Raw genomic sequence first — 25173 nt, forward strand, 5'->3', positions numbered from 1 at the left:
AGTCCTCTGACCCCAAGCCAGCTGCCTGTTTTCCAAAACAATTAGATTCTCTGGCTGCTACAGCCACTCTAATTGAGGAAGCTTCTAAACCTCTAGCAGACCAGCCCCTAGAAGCTCTGACTTGCCAGAGCACCCTGGAAGCAGAGGGCCACTAGTGGCTGGCTAACCACAGGCTCACCACATATCAAACCTTGCTCTTAGATACCCCCGCCCTAATTTGGATGTACTACACACTCGTGAACCCCGAAGCAGTGTGGTACACAGAACAAGTGATTAGGGGAGCTAGGTATGAAATAGTCATCTTTAATTCCCACCAGGGATATTGTCTTTTCTCTATACTCCTATACTGCCTGTTTGCTGCTTGTTTGCTTAACCTCTTTGCCAAGTTTGTCTCCTCCAGACTCCAAGCCATCAACTTCCAGATGACTGTGTACCCCTTGAACTGGACCCATCGAGACCCCTTGAACTGGACCCATCGAGCCGGGAACAGATCTACACCCCTTGCCAGCAGGAAGCAGTTTTAGAAGCTGAGATCTTCGTCCCTGACCCCAAAAGAATTTGGGTCCTATATGTTTGAGGGGGGAATAATGAGGGCACAGTCTCTGGGAACCCCCTTGAATCGGGAATACAGTCTCTGGGAGCTCCCTTGAACTGTCCTTGAATCTTCCAACTGGATCTGGCCTTCCCCTAAGGCCACAAGCCTCACATTATCATTAGGCCCAAATCTCTACCTAGCCTTGCCCTTTGTTGTGCAGCTACTTCCCACCCTTAATCCCATTACCTCACCTTGCCCTCCTTGGACTTCCCCTCAAGACCCTCCCTAAACCCCTCCTCTAGTCACCCCAGACCACCCCTCAATCCCTCCTACAATCTTTGTGTATATAATCTCCATCTTGCCTCCATGAAGGTGCTCAGATTCAATCTAATTCAGTAGGTTGAATCTGGCCCGCTTGTGGAAACAGGCGTCACAAGGTGGGGGGATTTCTTAAGACAGCCCGTTGTGGTGAATCCCTAATAAACTTTGTCTTTTCCCTTGGCTGAGAAGGCTTGAGTCGAACTCTTTCGGCAGGACCCGGTGTGTCAATATTTCGGGGTGCCGAGCACCTCTCAACCTTTTACCTCTTCATCCTGGTTCCACCTACTCTCCTCCCCTTCTTTTCCCCAAGCTCTCCTGAAGCTCCCTGCGGTCAGGCAAATCCAGATAAAGAACCGGAAGTGCCATGTGCTTAGGCAGGTCCAGACAAAGGAACCGGAAGTGCCGTGTGGTCGGGCAAGTCCGGACAAAGACCTGGAATTGCCACATAGGTAACAAAGGCGAGACCCTTCCTCCTGGCCCCATCCTGTTCCTCCCATACCACAGAGCCTTGAGTTTACCTCAGCAGGCCCTGGGCGCAGAGGTCCGAGGAGGGCAGGGGTCGGCTCTAACTCTCCCCGTTACAACTCCCCCTTTTTGTTTTGTCATGAAGTGGACAGGTCACGGAGGACCATAATGTCACGCTTCATGCTAAACAGGGAGAGGTGCATAAGGGAAAGGAGGCAACGAAAAAGATAAGGGAGGGGACAAAGACCCAGAACCAGGAACAGAAACCCTATGCCAAGAGGGATGAGCCATTGCTTCAGCCAATGCCGTGGGTCAGCTTGTTGAAAAAAGTCCAGAATGTGCAAAAGTCCAGAATGTGCTGCGCAGTTTTATCAGGGAGCAAATCATCATGTGATGCAATGTTAATGTCCTCTGCCAATCTTATTAGTTTTTGGAATTCAAGTGTGATATTGTCCAAAACAGCACCCTGCAACTGCGTGCGGATTGTGTCCCAGTTACGTTTGGTGGAGTTATATTGTTTTGAGGTAAGGCAGAAGGTGTTAAAACAATAGTCACATTGTAGTTTGGCCTGTAATTCCAGATACTCCACATCTGTGCCTAATACCCGCACTGCGTTTTGTAAAGTTTTAATAGCTTGATAAAAGTCCTCATCTATCTGAGCCTGATGCTTGAACCCAAGGGAAACATTACGCATGAGGTCGTGTAGCTCGGTGGCTTCCTTAACCTCATTCTGTGTGTTTGATATTGCTATTGCTAAGGCTGTGGAACTGAGAATGACTTCCACCAGCAAGGTGATTCCAAGCACAACACGTGAGATGTACTGCGTCGTGGGAGTTAAGGCTGTTATCCGGCGGTCTAGGATGGAGAGCACATGACCAGCAGAGGTATGAAACCATCCATCGGTCCGTACCACAGTGAGGGCATATCTAGGTTTAATAATAATAAAAACCCATCCCTTGGTAAATTTTTGCCCCATGCATGCATGTACCGAGCATTTGGGACAGGACAAATTAAATACCCCTGATATGTTGTGATGGGGAATGAGGGTAGAGTTGCCAGTGCTGTCCCACAGGAAGGCATGGGAGGTCCCTAAACACACATGTCCACTAAGGGTTATGTTGTTTATGAATTCCCTTGACAAGGGTTTTGGAGCATAAAACCCTTGGACAGTCAGACCCCCAATAGCAATGATTATCTGTGCCAGTCCTGTGGTAAACCAGCCTTCTTTGGTGGTATAGAAAGGGATTGGGTATCCGTAGTAAAGCGGTTGTTAACAAATTGAGTGAGATTATGACAAGAAGAGTCTGATTAGTCCCATTCAGACTCATAACAGTCTTTTGGCAGTGATATGAGTGGCAGTCTATGAATGACAGAAAACCTGTGTGTAATTACGCCAGAGTGTGACATTAGGATTGTTTGCAGGTTTGCAAAAGGGGCGTGGCCGATGATAGCTTTCTAGGGGAGACACGTCTTCCCCTTGCAACACCCAGCTCCATAGGTGGAAATACCGCACATCACCCTTGTATTGCATTGTGTCATGGGTTTGAGTGATGTTGGCACACCATGGCACCGTGTTAGGGACCTCTGTAAGGTTCCATATGAAACCATTCCAGTTCCCATTCATGGCTTTCTGTAGGCATAGGGGAAAGCCAGCAATCAAGTCAGTAAAATTCGTTCAAGGGGGTTCCTTAGTCTGATTCCCCTTGTAAGGAAGGGGTTGCCCAAACATGTAGGAAAAGTTCCCTTGTAATATGGGGTACGGGATGGGCTCACCCTAACTGATCACCCTCAGCCCAGGGGGTTTGCTGATGAATGCCCAGCAGTGTCGATGGGCTGGTGACTGAGTCCCCTCGCTGAGACCTATCAGGAAGATCAGGGAGAGCAGGTGCAGGAGCATGATGCAGGTGGACACTAATCACTCCTTGACGTAGCTTCTGCTGTTTCCGTGCTTGTCTTTGCCGCAGTCCCTGTGATCTCCACCCCGTTGTGGCCTCCTGTTGTCTCGATCACACGGATCCTGTGGACAGGGACCCATACCTCGTCACCTTCATCTGTGGAAATACAAACATAGCCTGAACCCCAGACAGTTATGGTTCCTGGCCCCATCCACTGTCCATCCACGTCCTTCCACATGGCCGATGTTCCGGCACCTCCGAATGCGGATTGGGCCCCGGACTGCGGCATGGACCGTGGCTTCTGTGATGGGCCTAGGACGTATTTCATTGCTGGGGACATGTTGTGATCATCAAATTTTAAATAATTCAATGTGTATATAGCCAGATTCAAACTAGTCTGTGGACCGGATCTAGCTCCCCCTTTTTGTTTTTGAAGGAAAGCTTTCGGGGAGTGGTTAGCCCGTTCCACAATAGCCTGTCTGGTGGGATTGTGAGGGATCCCGGTGATGTGGGTAATAGACCATTCTATGCAAAAGACCTGAAAAGCTTGCGCAGTATAAGCAGGACCCTTATCAGTTTTGAGAATTTTTGGGATACCATGATTGGCAAAACGGGAAAGGAAGTGTGCAGTCACATCCTTCACTGCCTCACCTGTTCTGGCAGTGGCCATGATGAAGCCAGAAAACGTGTCCACACAGACATGCATAAAGTGAGAATGTCCAAATGGAGAATAATAGGTGACATCCATCTGCCAAATGTCATTGGGCCCGTCCGCTATAGGGTTCCGGACAGTGACAGCAGGAGGAGGAAGAAAAGGAGCACAGCTGGTGTAAGATTTAACAATCCTCCGTGCCTCGGTCTTACTAAGACCACACAGGTGCCAGAGAGAGTGTGCAGAAAGGTGAAATTTGGAATGAGCCAATTGGGCAGGTGATGTCAGGGCCACTCCCTGAAGTGCAGCATCAGCTATAGCATTGCCATGCACAAGGGGGCCAAGTAATCCAGAATGGGAATGGATATGCATAATATGAAAGGAAGAAGAGCGCTCACGCACTGCATGCTGCATCTCCAACGTCAGCTGGGTAATAGAATCAGAGCAAGGGGGAATGTAAGCTGTTTCTAAATGCGGTTTAAGACCTGCAGCATGACTATCAGTAATGATATTAATGGGAGTGTCTATAAGCATGGCCTGAAGGACTACAAATAATTCATTTTGCTGGTGGAAGTGAAGGGAGTTGTAAAGACTTTAACACACTTTTTAGAAGGTATGTATATAGAGGCCCGATGCAGCTTCATGGCATCAGTAAATACATTGATCCCATCAATAGGTGTGGGAGAAAATTTCTCCCCCCATGCCCAAGGCCAATTGATAAATTGGTGGGCTAGAGGAAGAGGTGTACCATGGTGAAAGGTGTGCCCAATTATAAGCTGCCAATCAGGGTCCTCTTGGAAACGTTTTTGTAACTGTTGATTAGTATACATAGTATAAATAACCTGAGGGTCTCTGCCACTAAGTGCTGGTGCTCTAACTATGCCCTTCCAGGCAACTTGGGCAACAAGATTGGTATAGGGAGAGCACTTTCTGTTTTTAATTTGAGCTGTATACCCATTCAATAATTCCAGTAGCTTGATGAAGAACCCCATTGGGGAATGATGGAGTGTTAAGGACAGTAAGCTCTAAGGGATCAGTTGCCAGGAACCTCACAGTGGATCCGGCAAGGATGGCAGCTTGTACTTCCTGAAGACACTGAAGGGCCTCAGGGGTCCAATGCTGGGGGGATTTAAGGTCACAGGGTCCCCGGAGCATTTCATATAAAGGGGCAAGCTGTTGAGTAGTTAGCCCCAACTGGGGACGGAGCCACTGAATATCACCAATAAGCTTTTGAAAATCATTCAAGGTGCAGACCTTACTAGGCTCTAAATGAGGTTTTCTCATCTGCACCTCCTGTTCATGTAACTTTACTCCCAAATAATCTATAGGCAATGCCCTCTGAATTTTTTCTGGGGCTACAGCCAGCCCATAAACATGTAACTGTGTCACAATGGCCTGCAGGACCTCTTCTAAAAGGTCACAGTTGGAATGAGCTGCCAAGAGGTCATCCATGTAATGTATTAAAAGCACAGTTGGATAGCGCTCGTGGACAGGGCGAATAACTTGTTGAACATACCATTGACATAAGGTGGGACTATTTTTCATACCCTGGGGGAGCACTTTCTATTGACATCTAACATAAGGTTCCTGTAAATTCAGTGAAGGAATGGAAAAGGCAAATCGCCTAGTATCATTGGGATGCAGTGGAATGCTATAAAAACAATCCTTTATACCAATAACCCAAATTTTAAATCCTCTTGGGACCATATTTGGTGAAGGGAGCCCAGGTTGAGGGGCCCCCATTGTTTCCATAGAGGCATTGACCTGACGAAGGTCAGTAAGCATTCTCCATTTACCAGATTTTTTCTTAATGCAAAATACAGGAGAATTCCATGGGCTGGTAGAAGGTTCTATGTGACCAGCCTCCAGTTGTTCCTGAACTATCACCTTGAGGGCTGCTATTTTTTCAATAGACAGGGCCCACTGGTCCACCCATATGGGCTCATCACTTGTCCAAGTGAGGGCTGGGATCTGAATGGGTGGTGCAGCCTGGCCAGGGGGCCCTATGAAAAATTCTGGGTGGAGATGGTAATACCCAGTTGGGACAAGAGGTCTTGGCCCCATAGAATTACTGGGAGGCCAGAAATCACATGAAGAGTAATCCGTCCCTGTTTTCCTTCAGATTCCCATGTGATAGCTTTAACCGCCATAGCAGCCGATTGTACACCCCGTATCCCCTAAAGGTCTTGTGCGGGATCTAAGGGCCAAGCAGGATCCCACTACTCAAGGGGAATAACAGTACGATCGGCCCCTGTGTCCATAAGGCCAGTGAGAAGGCGGCCACCTAGCCTAATGGTGAGTTGTGGGCGCTGGGTATTCAATGCCTGTGAGAAATATGTAACTGGAGCTTCCTCTTTATGAAATATTAGTAGCACTGCTATCTTTTGCCCAGAATCCAGGGTACTCTCTGTGTTAGTGGTATTCATTAAAGGTATTTTAGTAATAGGAAAATTGCTAGGAAAAAGGCGAACTACAGGGACTAAGCCTGTGTATTCATGTGCTGGGGGAGCCACCAGAAGGCCAAGCTCCCCCGCCTTCATAGTAGTAGTTTCTTGCATAGGTGTCATAACAGTGGTAATGGGGCTAATACTGTAATACCCTCTACTATGGAGATCTATAGTCCGGTAGGGGGCCGCATAGCCGCCAACTGCTGGTACTGTTGGTGAAGCGCCAGGGTATTGGCGTTCGGCTGGTCCCACCATTGGTCCTGGGCTGGTGGGTAGCCCGACAGGGCGTTTAAATACTGTTGAGGAAGTGGTGAGTCCCTGCGGCATTCAGAGGCCCAATGCCCCAGTTTTTTACACTTGGGGCAAGGTGTCTTTGGGCGAGTCCGTCCTTTAGCTTTTGAGGAGGCTCTACATTCCTTCTTAATGTGCCCCTGTTTGCCACACTGAAAACAGTTTGTCCTGATTAGCTTCCTGCTGGCCTCAGGATTGTTGGGGCTTGAACCCATAAGCTGCTGCTCTCACTTGTGCAGTAAAAACCTCTGTTCCTACCATCTCACATCTTTGAAGCATCTCTTCTATCCCTGCATCTTTTTTAAGACCAGCCATGGCTTTTTTGCAATCTGCATTACAACTATTCCTTAAAATCTGCTTGATAACTATAATCGTGTGTTCTCCTTCCTCTATCATTTTAGTCACTGCATCTAGGACCCAGGCATAGAAATCAGGGAAGGCTTCATCGGGTTTTTGTTTTAGGGCAGAGAACTGTGTGGACTGTTCACCTTTTACAGGTATCTTATCATAGGCTTTCTCCACACAGATAGCAAGTCTCTTGTATAGCTCCACGGGGAAATTAATCTGTTGAGCATCTGTGAGGAAATCCCCTGTCCCTGCTAACCTATGAAAATAATCCTGAACCCGTTGGGGATTGTCTGGATTATACCGAGCAGCCATATCCCGGCACTCCTCCAAGAATAGGGAGGACCACACTACCATCTTGCTTGGGGAGAGAATAGCTCTCATCACAAGCTTCCAATCATTGGGAGTAAGTAAATAGGCAGCCAGGTCTTTTAGTCTAATCTTGATATAAGGGGATTTTAAACCATAATCCTTAATTGACCTCTTCAGCTCTTTAATCAGAAAAGGGGACACAGGGAAGTGTCTTCTCACTGGTGCAATTTGTCTTATTCTCGTCTGTCCTGAATTGTCAGGATCATCCTCCTCTACCTGCTGACTGGGGTCCTCCATAACGGGGAAAGCCCCTCCCACATGTCCTCATCTCCCTGCTCCCTCATCTTTTTTATCATACGTTGTAATGGCGACATTCCGCCATCAGGGGGCGCCTGAGTTCCACTTATGAATGGTCGCTCTCTCACTATCTCCTTTTTGGCGGGAACCTCTGCCTTTATCTTATTCTCCCGGCTTATGGCTAAGGTCCTCTTTAAAACAGACCTTTTCCTGCGGAGCCGACTGAGCTAACAATCTTTCCAACCTTTTCCCCAGCTCCCCAACTTCTTGTAAGAACCTCTGTCTCTCCTCCCCCTCCGGCATTTGATTTTGAAACTGCTCTAAATCAGTGCATAGCGATGGTGGGGGAGGCAGAGCTCTAAGGTCTGGGCAGGGGGATCGAGACTCTCTCTCGGGGTGGAGTAGGGGGATGTGGGGGGGCGTGGTTTGAGTGGAAGCTGCCAACTGCCTGGGCTGTCTTTCACAGCAGCCTTCTGCAGCTTCAAGAGCTGCCTTTATGATCTTGTATAGAAAAAATGTGCTGGGCTCTAAAGCCCCGGAGTTTTCTGAATCATAGGTTGTTAATTGTTCTCCTGCGACTCTCCAAGGCCCCGCGGTGACGGGGGCAGCTGTGCAGTCCAAGGGGAAATTTGTTCTACTGTTTTAAGAAAACCTCTGATAATTCTGGGAGTGATGGTACTCCCCTGATCCTTGGCAGTCTTATATATAATTCCAATGAATGTGTCCTCATCTGCGGTGGCTCCTAAGGACTCCGCCTGCCCCATGATAAGGAAAAATCCTTACCTCACCGGCATTGAAGCTGGGTTGTCCATGGAGATGGGAATTAAGCCTTCTCGCTGAGAAGTTGAATTGAACCCAAGGCTGTGCACGCACATAGTCTTCCCTTCTGCTCTTCTCCGTCCTCTGCCAGGAAGGAGGCACCTTGGGGATCGTGGGTGCGCATGCATGGCTCTGTGCAGTTCCCCACATCTGGGCGCCACTTGTTGGGGTCTGCTGCCCCCCCAACACCCAGGCCTTTGTCCAGCAAAGAACCTGATCCCGGGGACAATGAATGAGGCAGGAGACGAGGTGGTTAGTATCTCCGATTTATTCAGATTAGCAGCAAACTTTTATATCTTTGGTGACGTAGGTACTATCTTTGGTTAAGTAGGCACTAGGACTGCCCTGGTTCTGCCTACTCTCCTCCCCTTCTTTTCTCGGGCTCTCCTGAAGCTCCCTGCGGTCAGGCAAATCCAGATAAAGAACTGGAAGTGCCATGTGGTCAGGCAGGTCCAGACAAAGGAACCGGAAGTGCCTTGTGGTCGGGCAAGTCCGGACAAAGACCTGGAATTGCCACATAGGTAACAAAGGCGAGACCCTTCCTCCTGGCCCCATCCTGTTCCTCCCATACTGCAGAGCCTTGAGTTTACCTCAACAGGCCCTGGGTGTGGAGGTCCGAGGAGGGCAGGGGTCGGCTCTAACTCGCCCCGTTACACCAATTGTTTTCTTAGCTCTTCTTACTTCACTCTGTATCAGTTCACATGAGTCTTTCCATACTTCTGTGCATTCATTAAGTTTCTTATTTCCTATAGCACAGTAATATTCTATTATATTTGTATACCATAATTTGTTTAGCCATTCCGCAATGGATGGCCAACTACTTTGTTTCCAGTTCTTTGCTACTACAAAAAATACTATGATAGCCAAAATTAGAAGAAAAATAGGAAAATTGGGAAAAAAATTGACAGCAAGCTTCTCTGATAAAAAATGTCAAATTTATCAAAATAAAAGCTATTCCCCAATCGGGAGATGGTTGAGGGATATGAACAGGCAGTTTTCAGAGGAAGAAATCAAAGGTATCAATGATTATATAAAAAAGTGCTCTAATGCACTAATAGTAGAGAAATGCGAATTGAAACAATTCTGAGGTACCACCTAACACTTATCAGATTGATGGAAAAGGGAAATGACAAAATGTTGGAGGGATTGTGGGAAAATAGGCACAATAATATACTGTTGATTGAGCTGTGTTCAACCATTCTGGACAATTTGGAGCTACAACCAAAGGGCTATAAAACTGAGTATATTCTTTGACCCGGCAGAAAGAAGCAAAAGACAGACGGTGCCATCACCAGCTAAACTTTGGTGCTGATACTGCGAAAGCATAACACCGAGTGTGTTTGGGATCTTAACCTACGTATAGCTAGCTTTGTATGTGTGTGTTGGCGTGTTGTAGACTTCTAGATGATGGCGGACTGTTCTTTCTCTTTTATTTCCCCAGCGCTTAGCCCGGTGGGTGTTTAGCTTACAGTAAACCCGTAATCAATGTTGATTGATTAATTCGTTAGAGTATTTTTGATATGGTGGTTTTTGACCCAGATTTTCCATTGAGTTCTAAGAAGTGTGCTTGGTTCTCCACTTAATTCTATAGCTTTTAGGTTTATAAATGCAATTCCTTCCCATTTGCAGTGCCTGGCACATAGTAGACTATTAATAAATGTTGATTGATTGATTTGTTAAAATGTTTAAATACGGTGGTTTTTGACTGTTTTTCAGTTTTGTCATTAGAAGTGTTCTTGGTTCTCCATGATAAGAAATCTATAGCTCTAAGGTTTGTAAACACATTGCCTTTTCATTCACAGTGCCTAGTGCATAGTCGATGCTTAATAAATTTTTACTGAATTGAATTCAAAAAAGTGTTCACTAAAAGTTTCTTTTCAAATAATTTTTGTCTAGGTTTTATGAATAGATAAAGCATTTATTAAATAAGCCCTCACTATGGACCAAGAAAGTAAAGGTATTCTTTTTTCCACATGGCTAATATGGATGTTTTACATGGCTTCACTTTTATAACGGGTATTATATTACTTGCCTTCTATAAGGAGGAAATGGAGGAAGGGAGATAATTTTGGAACTCAATATTAAAAAATGAATGTAAAAATTTGTAATGTAATAAAAAAAGAAAATTAATGCAAAAGAAAAATCAAATAAATAATGCTTCTTGCATATTGAAGCCTTTTAACATCACATTTGTTAAGTAAACCTTTGACTCCACTTAGAGCAAAGGTTTTTAGCCCTTTTTTTGTGTCATGGAGTCCTTTGGTTGTCTGGTGAAATCTATGGAACCTTCTCAGTGTGTTTTTTAAGATATAAAATAAAATACACAGGATTACAAAGGAAAACAAATATATTGAAATAAAGTTATTAATAAACCCCAGATTAAGAACCCCCAATTTAGAGAATGATAAATTGAAGGCTAGGAATATTAGGTTGCAGTTCCGTGAAAGTATAATACACTCTTAAGAAGAGTAAACAATAACTGGCTTTTAGTCATGACTGTTAATGACAGACCTCTAAAATAAAGGAGAACTGGTACCCAACAGCAAAAATGTTGTAAATATAAAAAAGTCCCCATATTTTTAAAGGAAAATTCTACATGTATTTGAATAAAATTGTTTGTAGGTTTAAAGTCCTCTGGCAAAGTGTATACTCTTAGGTAAACTCAGGTGGCTTCTGGAGAGTATATACTGTATTGCCCCATATATAAGATGCACCCCTTTCCAAAAAATTTGGGGTCTAAAAACTGGGTGTGTCTTATACAGTAGTTGTAGATTTTTTTACTTGCATTTCCTGCTTTTTTGCGCTTGTTTTTGCACTCGTAGATTTTTTTTACTTGTATTTCCCACTTTTTTGCACTTGTTGTCTTTGTGCTCATTGCTTTGCATTTGTTACTGGTATATTAGGTTACGTTTTGCCATGTTCTGCCCAGAAAAGACTCAGAAAAGATTTTCGTACAGTGCCGATTTCAAGTTAAAAGTAATTCAGTTTGCAAAAGTGAATAGAAATCATGCTGCTGAATGTAAGTTTGGTCCTCCTCCAACTGAGAAAACAATCCAAGACTGGGTACCAGAAGAAGAAACCCTACTGAAAAAGCCACAGAAGAAGAAGGCCATGAGAGGCAAGAGTGAAGAAACCAACTATAGGAGAAGTTTGTACCTGGGTGAAAAGATCCTGGGATAATATCAAGATTGAGATTCTTGTCAAGTCATTTAAGAAGTGTGGCATTTCAAATGCCGTAGATGGAACTGAGGATGAGGCAATATATGAAGACAGTGATTTGTCATGAAACAGATGAGGACAAGCTAATGGATGGGAGTTTTGACAGTGATGAGGAGTTGTATGAATTTTATGATAAATAGAACTTGAGTTCAATAACTTTATATAATACATTTTTTTTTTCAAATTTCGGGCCCCAAAATTAAGGGGCGTCTTATACATGGGGAAATATGGTAAATTCACTTGGTTGGAAAGAGCCTATACTTTTACAAGGAAAATTTTGTAAAAAAATATTGCTTTGGGATATAGAGTATATAATGTTTATTGAGTGACCGTTAGGAACCTAAATCGATTCTTGTACGTGCATGTATAGTACTTTGCATATGTGCATAGCTTGCAGCATAAAAATGTGAAGCATGTTCTCTTGATTTTGGAGGATGTTTCTTTTTACAAAGGGGATCTTAAAATATCTGAAGAACCTGACATTTAATCAAAAGAGCAAGTTTGTTCATAATTATGTATGTGACATGTGTTATACATGTCTTTCTAAATTGAAACTGCTTAATCTGATTTAGAGCTATGATTATTAGCAGTAGTTTTGAGCTTTTATTTATTTATTTTTGGCATTCTTTTCTTTTTAAAATTTGTGTTCCAAAATCTCTCCCTCCCATTCCCTCTCTCACCCACTGTGAAGGCAAGCAATATAATAGCAATTATACATATGAAATAATGCATAGCATATTTCTATATTAGCCATACTCCTCCCAAAAAGCAAGAAAAAGAATGTGAAAAAAAATTATACTTTGTTTTGTATTCATAGTTAGTTCCCTCTCTGGAGGGTGAATAGCCTTTTTTTCATGATGAGTCCTTGGGAATTGTCTTGGGTCATTGTATTGATAAGTCTTTCACAGTTGATCATCATTACAGCATTGCTATTACTGTGCACAATGATCTCCCACTTCACTTTGCTTCAGTTCATATAGATCTTGACATGTTTTTCTGAAATCACCCCCCCTTATCATAAGTTTTTTTTATAACACAGCAGTACTCCATCACAATCATATATATCCCCAACTCACATTCAGTCATTCTCCAGTTGATGAACAGACCCTCAATTTCTGATTCTTTGCCACAACAAAAAGAGCTGCTGTAAATATTTTTGTAGGTATAGGTCCTTTTCCTTTTTCTTTGATATGTTCAGGATACAGACCTAAGAGTGGTATTCCTCGATCAACTGGAATGCACAGTTTTATGACTTTTGGGCATAGTTCCAAATTACCTCCAGAATGGTTGGACCAGTTCACTACTCCACCAAACGTATATTAATGTAACTGTTTTCACCTCTGTCTCTCCAGGATTTGTCATTTCTGATAGATGTGAACTGGTACCTCAGAATTGTTTTAATTTGCATTTCTCTGGCCCCTAGTGATTTAGAACATTTTTTTCATATGACTATAGATAGCTTTTTCATCTAAATACTAACTGTTCATATCCTTTGACCATTTATCAATTGGGGAATGGCTCTTATTTTTACAAAATTGATTCAGTTCTGTGCTCAGTATATATTTGAGAAATGAGGCCTTTATCAGAGAAACTTGCTGTAAATTTTAGATAGTGCTTCGTTTGTCTATGGTACCTTTTAGCAAAATGTAGTTTACTTGATTATCTCTTTTAATCAATATTAAATAATAATGAGGTTTTTTGCTTTGTTCGAGATCAATTGCTACTACCCCTGCCTTTTTTACTTTAGCTGAAGCATAATAGATTCTGCCCAACCCTTTTTTAAACTCTGTTTCTTTCTGTTTCAAATATGTCTCTTGTATGCAACCATTGTTGGATTCTGGTTTCTAATCCATTCTGTTATCTAATTCCATTTTATGGGTGACCTCTTCCCATTCACAGTTATGATTATTATCTGTGTATTTCCCTCTATCCCATTTTCTTTTGTTTCTTCTCTCTCTTTTTATCCTGTCCTTCCTCAAAAATATTTTGCTTCTAACCACTGCTTCCCTTAATCTACCCTCCCTTTTATCATTTCTCTACACACACACCTCCCTTCTCTTAACCCCTTTCCTTCCTATTTCCCTATTGGGTGAGTTAGATTTCTGTACAAAACTGAGAGTGTGTGTATGTATATATGTGTGGATATTTTATGTGTGTGTGTTCTTCTTTCCTTCCTTCCTTCCTTCTCCAAGCATTGCCTGCCACCACTCCACCCCATTTACCCTTCCACTATAAAATCTGTTCCTTGCATGCCTCTTTTATGTGAGAAAATTTTCCCCATTCTACTTCTCCCTTCCGCCACTGCATCCCTTGTCCTCACCCTTTAATTTTTTTTTGCGATCATTCCAGTATAATCGACTCATCCCCATCCCTCTGTCTGTGTAAACTCCTTTTGACTTTGGCAGTTGCTTTTAATTATTGTATCCTCGTACATTAGGTCTTAGGACCTAAAAAGTCTGTCCTGAAAACGCCGTTCCCTTTGCATTTGCTCAGTAATCCTTCAGGTATTAAAGGTATACAGGGAAAACAAGCTACTGTCATCAGGTGCTCCTCCATCAGTTGATCAACAGTTATGCAAATTAAACACTTATTCTAGCATTGAAAGGGAAATTGAGAATTAATTTATTGGTATATTAAATTCACTTTTTTGTTGTTAAAACACTTGTTGGGCTAACAAAAACATGATATATTAGCTGAAGTGCTGAAAACGTAGAATAGGGATCAGCAGTAATGAGGAAGGTTTCCTGAAAGAAATGGAGCTTGTGCTTTTGAAAGAACTTAGTGTATTTACTGAATATACATATTTGTATTCCATTAGCCTAGTTACACAGGAAGCTAGCCAGACTTATGATGGTAAATGGGGACAAGGCCAGTTAAGTTTTTTCTGGCCAAATAAAATTTTTGAAGGTGAACGATTTTTCCAAGTACGGCAAAGCTTCATTGTTTTAGATCTTTATTTAAATGTCATAATTTCCACATTTGACATTTCAGCAAAGTGTAAATTCCTTTTGTGTTTAAGGTCCTGAGCTAGACCCTGGATAAACACATTTTTAAATTGACCGTGTGACTACAAAGTTCAGTATTTCAAAGTTAAGTAAAAGTTCGGTATGAAAAGTGGTATAACTTAAGATTTTTACCTTTTTATATTTATGGTTAATGTCGACCTATTTTGAATTTTGCTCTTCATTAATAATTTTGCTTCATTATAATTTTTATCTTGATTTATACTATATATAGCTCTTAAAAGTTAGTAAGTAAATCTTTTTAAAATTGATTCTTTCACATTTAAGATGACTATTTCTACTTCTTTAATTTCAAATAAGGAAATCTTTTCTTTATTTCAAAACTGTCCCATTGTGTTAATCTGTATGCCTCACCTTTAGTCGCCAGAATGTTCTACAGTATGCAGTGTTTTTAACAAGTTTGGGCTGAGACCAGTTAGGTCAGTGTTAGAGCTTGCCCATGAGGTCAAGCTCAGAAGTTCAGCCCTTTTACCTATCAGCTCTATGAAACTGCCAAAGACTGCATCCCATTTCTAGCATTCTCTAGTATTCTCAAAATGTGTTTTTGTTTACAGAAGAGAAAAGTGAGACATTGTAAATAGGATCCTACTAATTCTTTGACATGGAAAAATTTACTTTGGTGCATGCCCAGTTGATACAATCATCATCTTACACGAAAAATAGCCCATTAGCAGTTTGTAGTGATAACTTTTTAATATACTTATTTGTTAGAAATCAACATCAAAGTGTCTACTACATGAATGACACTGTTGTGGTTTCTCTTTTGTACTGTGGAAAGTTTCTATATCCTTAAAGAGCCTACTTAATATATCAATAAATATAATATGCCTATCGTTTATATTTTGTTAAATTATACAAAGATGAATCTTAATGGCAAGTTTTGGAAAAAGTTACACTGCAATATAAGTGTTTACCAAGGAGATATGTGCACGTATAGAAATAGAGTGTTTCCATTCCAGTCATTTTCAATTTTTTTTTATTTTATGTGCTCTGTAACAGAGCCAGGATCATTACATAACTCCCAGGATTTTACTGTATCTGAAAATCAAATTTCCAATTCAGCTCTGGTCTTTTCACTGAGAAAGCTTGAAAGTCCTCTATTTTATTGAAACTCCATATTTTGCCTTGGAGCATTATACTTAGTTTTGCTGGGTAGGTGATTCTTGGTTTTAATCCTAGCTCCTTTGACCTCTGGAATGTCATATTCCATGCCGTTAGATCCCTTAATGTAGAAGCTGCTATATCTTGTATTATCCTGATTGTGTTTCCACAATACTCAAATTGTTTCTTTCTGGCTGCTTGCAGTGTTTTCTCCTTGACCTGGGAACTCTGGAATTTGGTGACAATATTCCCAGGAGTTTACATTTTGTGATCTTTTTCAAGAGGCAATTGGTGGATTCTTTCAATTTATATTTTACCCTCTGGCTCTAGAATATCAGGGTAGTTTTCCTTGATGATTTCTTGAAAGATGATATCTAGGCTCTTTTTTGAACATGGCTTTCAGGTAGTCCAATAATTTTTAAATTATCTCTCCTGGATCTGTTCTCCAAGTTAGTGGTTTTTCCAATGAGATAGTTCACATTGTCTTCCATTTTTTTCATTCCTTTGGTTCTGTTTTATAATATCTTGATTTCTCATAAAGTCACTAGCTTTCACTTGCTCCAATCTATTTTTAAGGTGGTATTTTCTTCAGTGGTCTTTTGGACCTCCTTTTCCATTTGGCTAATTCTGCCTTTCAAAGCATTCTTCTCCTCATTGGCTTTTGGAGCTCTTTTGCCATTTGAGTTAGTCTATTTTTTAAGGTGTTATTTTCTTCAGTATATTTTTTGGGTCTCCTTTAGCAATTTGTTGACTTGTTTTTCATGATTTTCTTGCATCTCTCTCATTTCTCTTCCCAGTTTTGCCTCTACTTCTCTGACTTGCTTTTCCAAATCCTTTCTGAGCTCTTCCATGGCCTGAGATCAATTCATATTTTTCTTGGAGGCTTTTGATGTAGGCTCTTTGACTTTGTTGACTTTTTCTGGCTGTATGTTTTGATCTTCTTTGTCACCAAAAAGAGATTCTGTAGTCTGAGTCTGAGTCCTTTTGCACTGCCTGTTCATGTTCCAAGCCAACTACTTGACTCTTGAGCTTTTTGTCAGGGTATGACTATTAGTAGAGTAGAGAGTACTTTGTCCCAAGCCTTAGGTGCTCTGCTTCTGTTTTCAGAGCTACTTCTACTCCACTGTCACTGCAAGCTCTGCCACAGCAGTGCTCCTCCTTCCCAAAGAACTGCCAACCAGGACCACAACCCAGATCCAAACAGGGAAAAGCAAGAGAACCCTGCCTCTGCACCAGCAAAGTGCTTCCTGCATTTCCTCTCTCATCTCCAGCTTGATTCCTCCCACTGCATGGGCCAGGGACTCCTAACGTAGCTGTTTCTGGAGCTGTGGAAGCAGCACCGGGAGCTTTCTGCTGGTCCTGCCACAGCCACTGCCCCCGCACCACTTCTGCTGCCCCCAGGGCTGGGGCCAGACTGCTCTCATCCCAGTCTAGCAGTTTTCCCACTAACTTGCTCTACGGTCTTTGGTGTTTGTGGATTGAGAAGTCTGGTAACTGCTACTTCATAGCCTTAAAGCCATGATTCCTGGTCTGGTCTGTCCTGGCGTGGCCTCTGCTGGGCTGCTTTCTGCTCCTAGCACCATGCAATAGACCCTTCCCAACGACCATCCAGGTTGTCCTAGTGTGGAGACCTGCTTCCCTCTGCTATTTTGTGAGTTCCACAGCTCTAGAATTTGTTCACAGCCATTTTTTACAGGTGTTTGGAGGGATTTGGGGGAGAGCTTAAGTGAGTCCCTGCTTTCTAGTCCCATCCCTTAACTTAAGCGAGTGTTTTCCCCAAGTCTCAAGCCCTGTGTTCATTCCTAAGCCTGTTCTTTAGTTATCAACCCAGATAATTCTCTATTCTTTCTCTTCAACCCCAACCCTTCTTTCCAGCTTCATTTATCTGTTTTCTTTTTTTAAAAATTTATTTATTTATTTTTTATTTAATATATTTAGTTTTCAGCATTGATTTTCACAAGAGTTTGAATTACAAATTTTCTCCCCCTTCGTACCCTCCCCTCCCCCACTCCAAGATGGCGTATATTCTCGTTGCCCTGTTCCCCAGTCAGCGCTCCCCTCTGTCACCCCACTACCCTTCCATCCCCTTTTCCCTTCCTTTCTTGTAGAGCAAGATAAATTTCTACACCCCATTGCCTGTGTATCTTATTTTCTAGTTGCATGCGAAAACTTTTTTTTTTGTTTTTGAACATCTGTTTTTAAAACTTTGAGTTCCAAATTCTCTCCCCTCTTTCCTTCCCACCTACCCTCCCTAAGAAGTCAAGCAATTCAACATAGGTCACATGCGTATCATTATGTATAACCCTTCCACTCAATACATATGTTGCTCCTTCCTAACCTATCCCCCTTTATTGAATTTTCCCCCTTGACCCTGTCCCTTTTCAAAAGTGTTTGTTTTTGATTACCTCCCCCCCATCTGCCCTCCCTTCTGTCATCCCCCCCTTTTTTATCTTCTTCCTCCTTTTTTCCTGTGGGGTAAGATACCCAATTGAGTAGGTATGGTATTCCCTCCTGAGGTCAAATCTGATGAGAGCAAGATTCACTCATTCCCCCTCACCTGCCTTCTCTTCTCTTCCTACAGAACTGCTTTTTCTTGCCACTTTTATGCGAGATAATTTACCCCATTCTATCTCTCCCTATCTCCCTCTCTCAATATATTCCTCTCTCATCCCTTAATTTGATTTTATTTTTTAAAATATCTTCCCTTCATCTTCAACTCACCCTGTGCCTGTGCGCTCTCTCTCTCTCTCTCTCTCTCTCTCCACATACATATATACATACATACACACTCACATATACATACATAAACATATATATATATTTATATATATATGTATATATACATACATACATATATATATATATACATATATATACATATATATATATATATATATATATATATGCATATTCCCTTTAGCTACCCCAATACTGAGGTCCAATGAATCATACACATCATCTTTCCATGTAGGAATGTAAACAAAACAGTTCAACTTTAGTAAGTCCCTTGCAATTTCTTTTTCTTGTTCTTTTTCTTGATTACCTTTTCATGCTTCTCTTGATTCTTGTGTTTGAAAGTCAAATTTTCTATTCAGCTGTGGTCTTTTCACTGAGAAAGCTTCAAAATCCTCTATTTTATTGAAAGTCCATATTTTGCCTTGGAGCATGATACTCAATTTTGCTGGGTAGGTGATTCTTCGTTTTAATCCTAGCTCCATTGACCTCCAGAATATTGTATTCCAAGCCCTTCGATCTCTTGATGTAGAAGCTACTAGATCTTAGGTTATTCTGATTGTGTTTCCACAATACTCAAATTGTTTCTTTCTGGCTGCTTGCAGTATTTTCTCCTTGACCTGGGAGCTCTGGAATTTGGCGACAATATTCCTAGGAGATTTCTTTTTGGGATCTATTTCAGGAGGTGATCTGTGGATTCTTTCAATTTCTATTTTGCCCTGTGGCTGTAGAATATCAGGGCAGTTCTCCTTGATAATTTCTTGAAAGATGATATCTAGGCTCTTTTTTTGATCATGGCTTTCAGGTAGTCTAATAATTTTGAAATTATCTCTCCTGGATCTATTTTCCAGGTCAGTGGTTTTTCCAATGAGATATTTCACATTGTCTTCCATTTTTTCATTCCTTTGGTTCTTTTATAATATCTTGATTTCTCATCAAGTCACTAGCTTCCACTTGCTCCAATCTGATTTTTAAGGTAGTATTTTCTTCAGTGGTCTTTTGGACCTCCTTTTCCATTTGGCTAATTCTGCCTTTCAAGGCATTCTTCCCCTCATTGGCTTTTTGGAGCTCTTTTGCCGTTTGTGTTAGTCTATTTTTTAAGGTGTTGTTTTCTTCAGTATATTTTTCAGTATTTTTTTGGGTGTCCTTTAGCAAGTCATTGACTTGTTTTTCATGGTTTTCTCGCATCCTTCTCATTTCTCTTCCCAATTTTTCCTCTACTTCTCTAATTTGCTTTTCCAAATCCTTTTTTGAGCTCTTCCATGGCCTGAGACCAGTTCATGTTTTTCTTGGAGGCTTTTGTTGTAGGCTCTTTGACTTTGTTGACTTCTTCTTGCTGTATGTTTTGGTCTTCTTTGTTATCAAAGAAAGATTCCAAAGTCTGAGACTGAATCTGGGTGCGTTTTCGCTGCCTGGCCATGTTTCCAGCCAACTTACATGACCCTTGAGTTTTTCAGCAGGGTATGACTGCTTGTAGAGTAAAGAGTTCTATGTTCCAAGCTTGGGGGGATGCTCCAGCTCTGCCACACCAGCACTCCTCCTTCCCCAAGATCCCCCAACCCGGACTGGACTTAGATCTTCAGCAGGCTCTTCACTTCTGCTCAGATCTGCCACTTAATTCCTCCCACCAGGTAGGTCTGGGGCCAGAAGCAACTGCAGCTGTAGTTCTATAGCTGTACCACCTCTGCTGCCCCTGGGGCAATGGCTGAACCGCAAACTCTATCCCCCTGTCCCCAGCCGCTTTTCCCACTAACCTTCTCTGTTGTCTTTGGTGTTTGTGGGTTGAGAAGTCTGGTAACTGCTGCAGCTCCCTGATTCAGGGTGCTAGGGCATGCTCCGCCTGGCTCCTGGTCTGGTTGGTCCATGCCGCCCATGCTGGGCTCTGCTCCACTCCGCTCCCAGCTCCCAGCTCCGTGTGGGATAGACCTCACCCAGAGACTATCCAGGCTGTCCTGGGCTGGAGCCCTGCTTCCCTCTGCTGTTTTGTGGGTTCTGGAGTTCTAGAATTGGTTCAGAGCCATTTTTTATAGGTTTTTGGAGGGACTTCGCCTGGAGGTCAAGCTAGTCCCTGCTTTCCAGCTGCCATCTTGGCTCCACCCCCCCCATTTATCTGTTTTCTAATAACTGGAATACCACCTTAAAATCCTACTGTCACCCTAAATTCAGCTAGTCTACAACTGAGCGTATTTGCATTTTTACTTACCAAGAACAAAGACCAAGAAAACTATTAAATATTCATTTTTTCGTAAAAATAATCAAATATTTGGTAATTGACCTACCTAAAAATATACAGGATCAGTTTAAGGATAGCTGTAAAACTATAATGACTGAAATGTTCATAAATGGACCAGATTAGTAAAGTAAAAATTGTAATACTCTACAAATGTATATGTAGTTTATGCATTTATGATGAGAATGCCATAAGATTCACTTATAGAACTAAATAAAATTCTAGTAAAATTTATATGGAAAAAATCAAGTACAGAAGAATATCAGAGATAAGATGAAAAAAAAAACCCAAACGTTTTTAAGCTGATAAAGCTGGAAGTTAAGGATTCAGAATATGTGATAAATTGTTTAGCAGTATTTCTGGGTACTGAGTACGTTGGGGTACAAAGAATAACAGTTGATGCTGTTTTCATTTTATTTAGGTACATAAGGAATCCCTTCTGAATTTTGTTTACAATTACATAAATTATTGGGGAGGGTCATTTTAACTATATTAATCTGAGCCAATAATATTACATAATTTAGATATTCATTTTTTCAAGGCATTCTAGTTTTTTTTTTAATTTATTTAACATATTTAGTTTTCAGCATTGATTTTCACAATAGTTTGAATTACAAATTTTCTCCCCATTTCTACCCTCCCACCCACTCCAAGATGGCGTATATTCTTGTTGCCCTGTTCCCCAGTCAGCGCTCCCCTCTGTCACCCCACTACCCTCCCATCCCCTTTTCCCTTCCTTTCTTGTAGGGCAAGATAAATTTCTACACCCCATTGTCTGTGTATCTTATTTTCTAGTTGCATGCAAAAACATTTTTGTTTGTTTTTGAACATCTGTTTTTAAAACTTTGAGTTCCAAATTCTCTCCCCTCTTCTCTTCCCACCCACCCTCCCTAAGAAGTCAAGTAATTCAACATAGGCCACCTGTGTATCATTATGTATAACCCTTCCACAATACTCATGTTGTGAAAGACTAACTATATTTTGCTCCTTCCCAACCCATCACCCTTTATTGAATTTTCTCCCTTGACCCTGTCCTCTTTCGAAAGTATTTGTTTCTGACTACCTCCACCCCCATCAGCCCTCCCCTCCATCATCCCCCCCATTTATTTTTATCTTCTTCCCTTTTCTTTCCTGTGGGGTAAGATTCCCAATTGGGTATGTATGGTATTCCCTCCTTAGGCCAAATCTGATGAGAGCAATGTTCACTCATTCCCCCCCTCATCCGCCCTCTCCCCTCCTCCCACAGAACTGCTTGCTCTTGCGTCCTTTATGCGAGATAATCCACCCCATTCTATCTCTCCTTATCTCCCTCTCTCAGTATGTTCCTCTCTCATCCCTTAATTTGATTTTATTTCTTTTAGATATCATCCCTTCATCTTCACCTCACCCTGTATCCTCTCTCTCTCTTTCTCTTTCTCTCCCTCTCTCTCTCTCCCTCTTCCCCCCCCCCCCTCTCTCTCTATATATATACATACACACACACATATATATACATATACATATACATATATACACACACATAGATATATACATACCTACACATTCACCCATATATATACATAAACATATATGTATGCATATTCCCTTCAGCTACCCTATTACTGAGGTCTCATGAATCATACTCGTCATCTTTCCATGTAGGAATGTCAACAAAACAGTTCACCTTTAGTAAGTTCCTTGCAATTTCTTTTTCTTGTTCTTTTTCTTGATTACTTTTTCATGCTTCTCTTGATTCTTATGTTTGAAAGTCAAATTTTCTATTTAGTTCTGGTCTTTTCACTGAGAAAGCTTGAAAGTCCTCTATTTTATTGAAAATCCATATTTTGCCTTGGAGCATGATACTCAATTTTGCTGGGTAGGTGATTCTAGGTTTTAATCCTAGCTCCATTGACCTCTGGAATATCGTATTCCAAGCCCTTCGATCTCTTAATGTAGAGGCTGCCAGATCTTTGGTTATTCTGATTGTGTTTCCACAATACTCAAATAGTTTCTTTCTGTCTGCTTGCAGTATTTTCTCCTTGATCTGGGGGCTCTGGAATTTGGCGACAATATTCCTAGGAGATTTCTTTTTGGGATCTATTTGAGGAGGCGATGGGTGGATTCTTTCAATTTCTATTTTGCCCTGTGGCTGTAGAATATCAGGGCAGTTCTCCTTGATAATTTCTTGAAAGATGATATCTAGGCTCTTTTTTTGATCATGGCTTTCAGGTAGTCCAATAATTTTTAAATTATCTCTCCTGGATCTATTTTCAGTGGTTTTTCCAATGAGATGGCATTCTAGTTTTAACAACCAAAAAACCATTGTATGATAAATATACATAAAATAAAAACCTGGAGGAAAGGGTTCAATATCTAATATGCTTGGGAAAGTGAGAAAGTTGACAACTTGGTAGAGAAGTTTAGACCCACATATAATGCCATATACCTCTCTGAATTTCAACAGGTGGAGTATCTTAATCTTATTTTTTTAACTATATAGAAATGGAAGAAAAGGGAAAATTTCGTTTATCTCAGTTTATAGAAGATAACTTTTTCTATTCAACAAATAGCAATTGGCAGGGACAAAAGATATGTTTGACTACATTCTTTTTTTTTTGGACTATCAAATCAGAAACAATACAGAAAAAAATAAGATTGAAAATATTTATGGCACATAAAATTGATTTAAAAACTTGACATTTAAATTGTTAGAAGGTGTTAAAAAATTTACACAGTTAACGTCCAGTGTAAAATAGGTAAAACAGCCTATGTGGTTAAGAATCACTTGAAATATGCTCAACTACACTAGTTATCAAAGAGATGTAAATTAAAATAACTGTGAGGTTCCACATCACATCCATCAAATTGGCATATTAGTTGAAAGCTAGAAATTCAGTAATGGTGAAATTTTGGGGAAACTGGTAAATTAGTTGCTGATGAAATTAGAAATATGAAATTTTTTTTGGATAATTCAGTAGTACCCAGTAAAATCACAAAAATTGTAATACCATTAGGCCCAATAATGCCAATATTAGCATTATACACTATATCTTTAAGTGTCATAAACAGGCAAAAATAAAATTAATAAATATTTTTCATAGCAAAATTATTTGTAATTACAAAAAATTACAAAGATCTAATTGTCTAACTATAAAATATTTGGGAGTCTATCTGCCAAGACAAACCCAGAGCCTATATGAACATAATTATGAAACACTTTTCATGGGAATAAAGTCAGATCTAAATAAATGGAAAAATATCAGTTGCTCATGGTCAGGCCGAGCTAATATAATAAAAATGACAATTTTACCTAAATTAATCTATTCAGTGCCATACCAATTGAACTACCAAAAATTATTTTACAGAGCTGGACAAAATAATAACAAAATTCATCTGAAAGAACAAGAGGTCTAGAATATCTAAGGTATTGATGAAAAGAAATGCTAGAGAAGGTGGCCTAGCCATACCAGATATTAAACTGTACTATAGAGCAGCAGTCATCAAAACTACCTGGTACTGGCTAAGAAACAGAGTTGTGGATCAGTGGAATAGGATAGGAACACAAGATGGAAAAGCTAACAACTATAGCAATCTACTCTTTGATGAACCCAAAGAGGCCAGCTTCTGGGCTAATAATTCACTGTTTCACAAAAACTGTTGGGAAAATTGGAAAATGGTAGGGCAGAAACTGGGCATAAACTAATATCTTACACCATATGCCAAAATAAAGTCAAAATAGGTTCATGATTTAGGAGTAAAGGCTGATACTATAAGTAATTTGGAAGAGCAAGGAATAGTTTACTTATCAGATTTATGGAAAAGAAAAGAATTCATGACCCAACAAGAGATAGAGAGCATTACAAAATGCAAAATGGATAATTTTGATTATGTTAAAGGTTTTTGTACAAAAAAAGCCAATGCAACAAAAATTAGGAGGGAAGCAGAAAATTGGGAGAAAATATTTACAGCTAGTGTCTCTGATAAAGGCCTCATTTCTAAAATATACAAGGAACTGAGCCAAATATATAGGAATACAAGTCATTCCCCAATTGAGAAATGGTCAAAGGATATGAACAGGCAGTTTTCAGAGGAAGAAATTAAAGCTATCTATAGGCATGTGAAAAAATCCTCTAAATCACTACTGATTAGAGAAATGCAAATCAAAACAACTCTTAGATACCACATCTCTCCTGTCAGATTGGCTAAAATAACAAAACAGGAAAACGATAAGTGCTGGAGAGGATGTGGGAAAATTGGAACATTGTTACATTGCTGGTGGAGTTGTGAGCTGATCCAGCCATTTTGGAGACCAATTTGGAACTATGCCCAAAGGCCTATAAAAATGTTCATACCCTTTGACCCAGCAATACCACTTCTAGGGTTGTATCCCAAAGAAATCACACAAGTGGGAAAAGGACCTATATGTACAAAAATATTTATAGCGGCTCTTTTTGTGGTAGCTAAGAATTGGAAATCAAAGGGATGCCCATCAATTGGGGAATGGCTGAA

The 25173-nt window shown here is 40.9% G+C and overlaps 1 protein-coding gene across 2 annotated transcripts in view; it reads left to right on the forward strand.

The window, feature by feature from the left end:
• The first annotated feature begins 1610 nt into the window (after positions 1 to 1610).
• LOC118831003 (cobalamin trafficking protein CblD-like) overlaps positions 1611 to 25173 on the forward strand; it is a 33516-nt gene continuing 9953 nt past the window's right edge. Inside the window, exons 1-2 of one of the 2 annotated variants that reach the window (XM_036738162.1) lie at positions 1611 to 1845; positions 2080 to 2205. In XM_036738162.1, coding sequence (XP_036594057.1) covers positions 2193 to 2205 — 13 coding nt within the window. In that variant the 5' untranslated portion in view covers positions 1611 to 1845; positions 2080 to 2192. Of the gene's footprint in view, positions 1846 to 2011; positions 2206 to 25173 lie in introns of those variants that run through there. The other variant, XM_036738170.1, reaches the window with a different exon arrangement.

Source organism: Trichosurus vulpecula, chromosome 1 (genome assembly GCF_011100635.1).
Source record: "Trichosurus vulpecula isolate mTriVul1 chromosome 1, mTriVul1.pri, whole genome shotgun sequence".
Classification (NCBI taxonomy): domain Eukaryota; kingdom Metazoa; phylum Chordata; class Mammalia; order Diprotodontia; family Phalangeridae; genus Trichosurus; species Trichosurus vulpecula.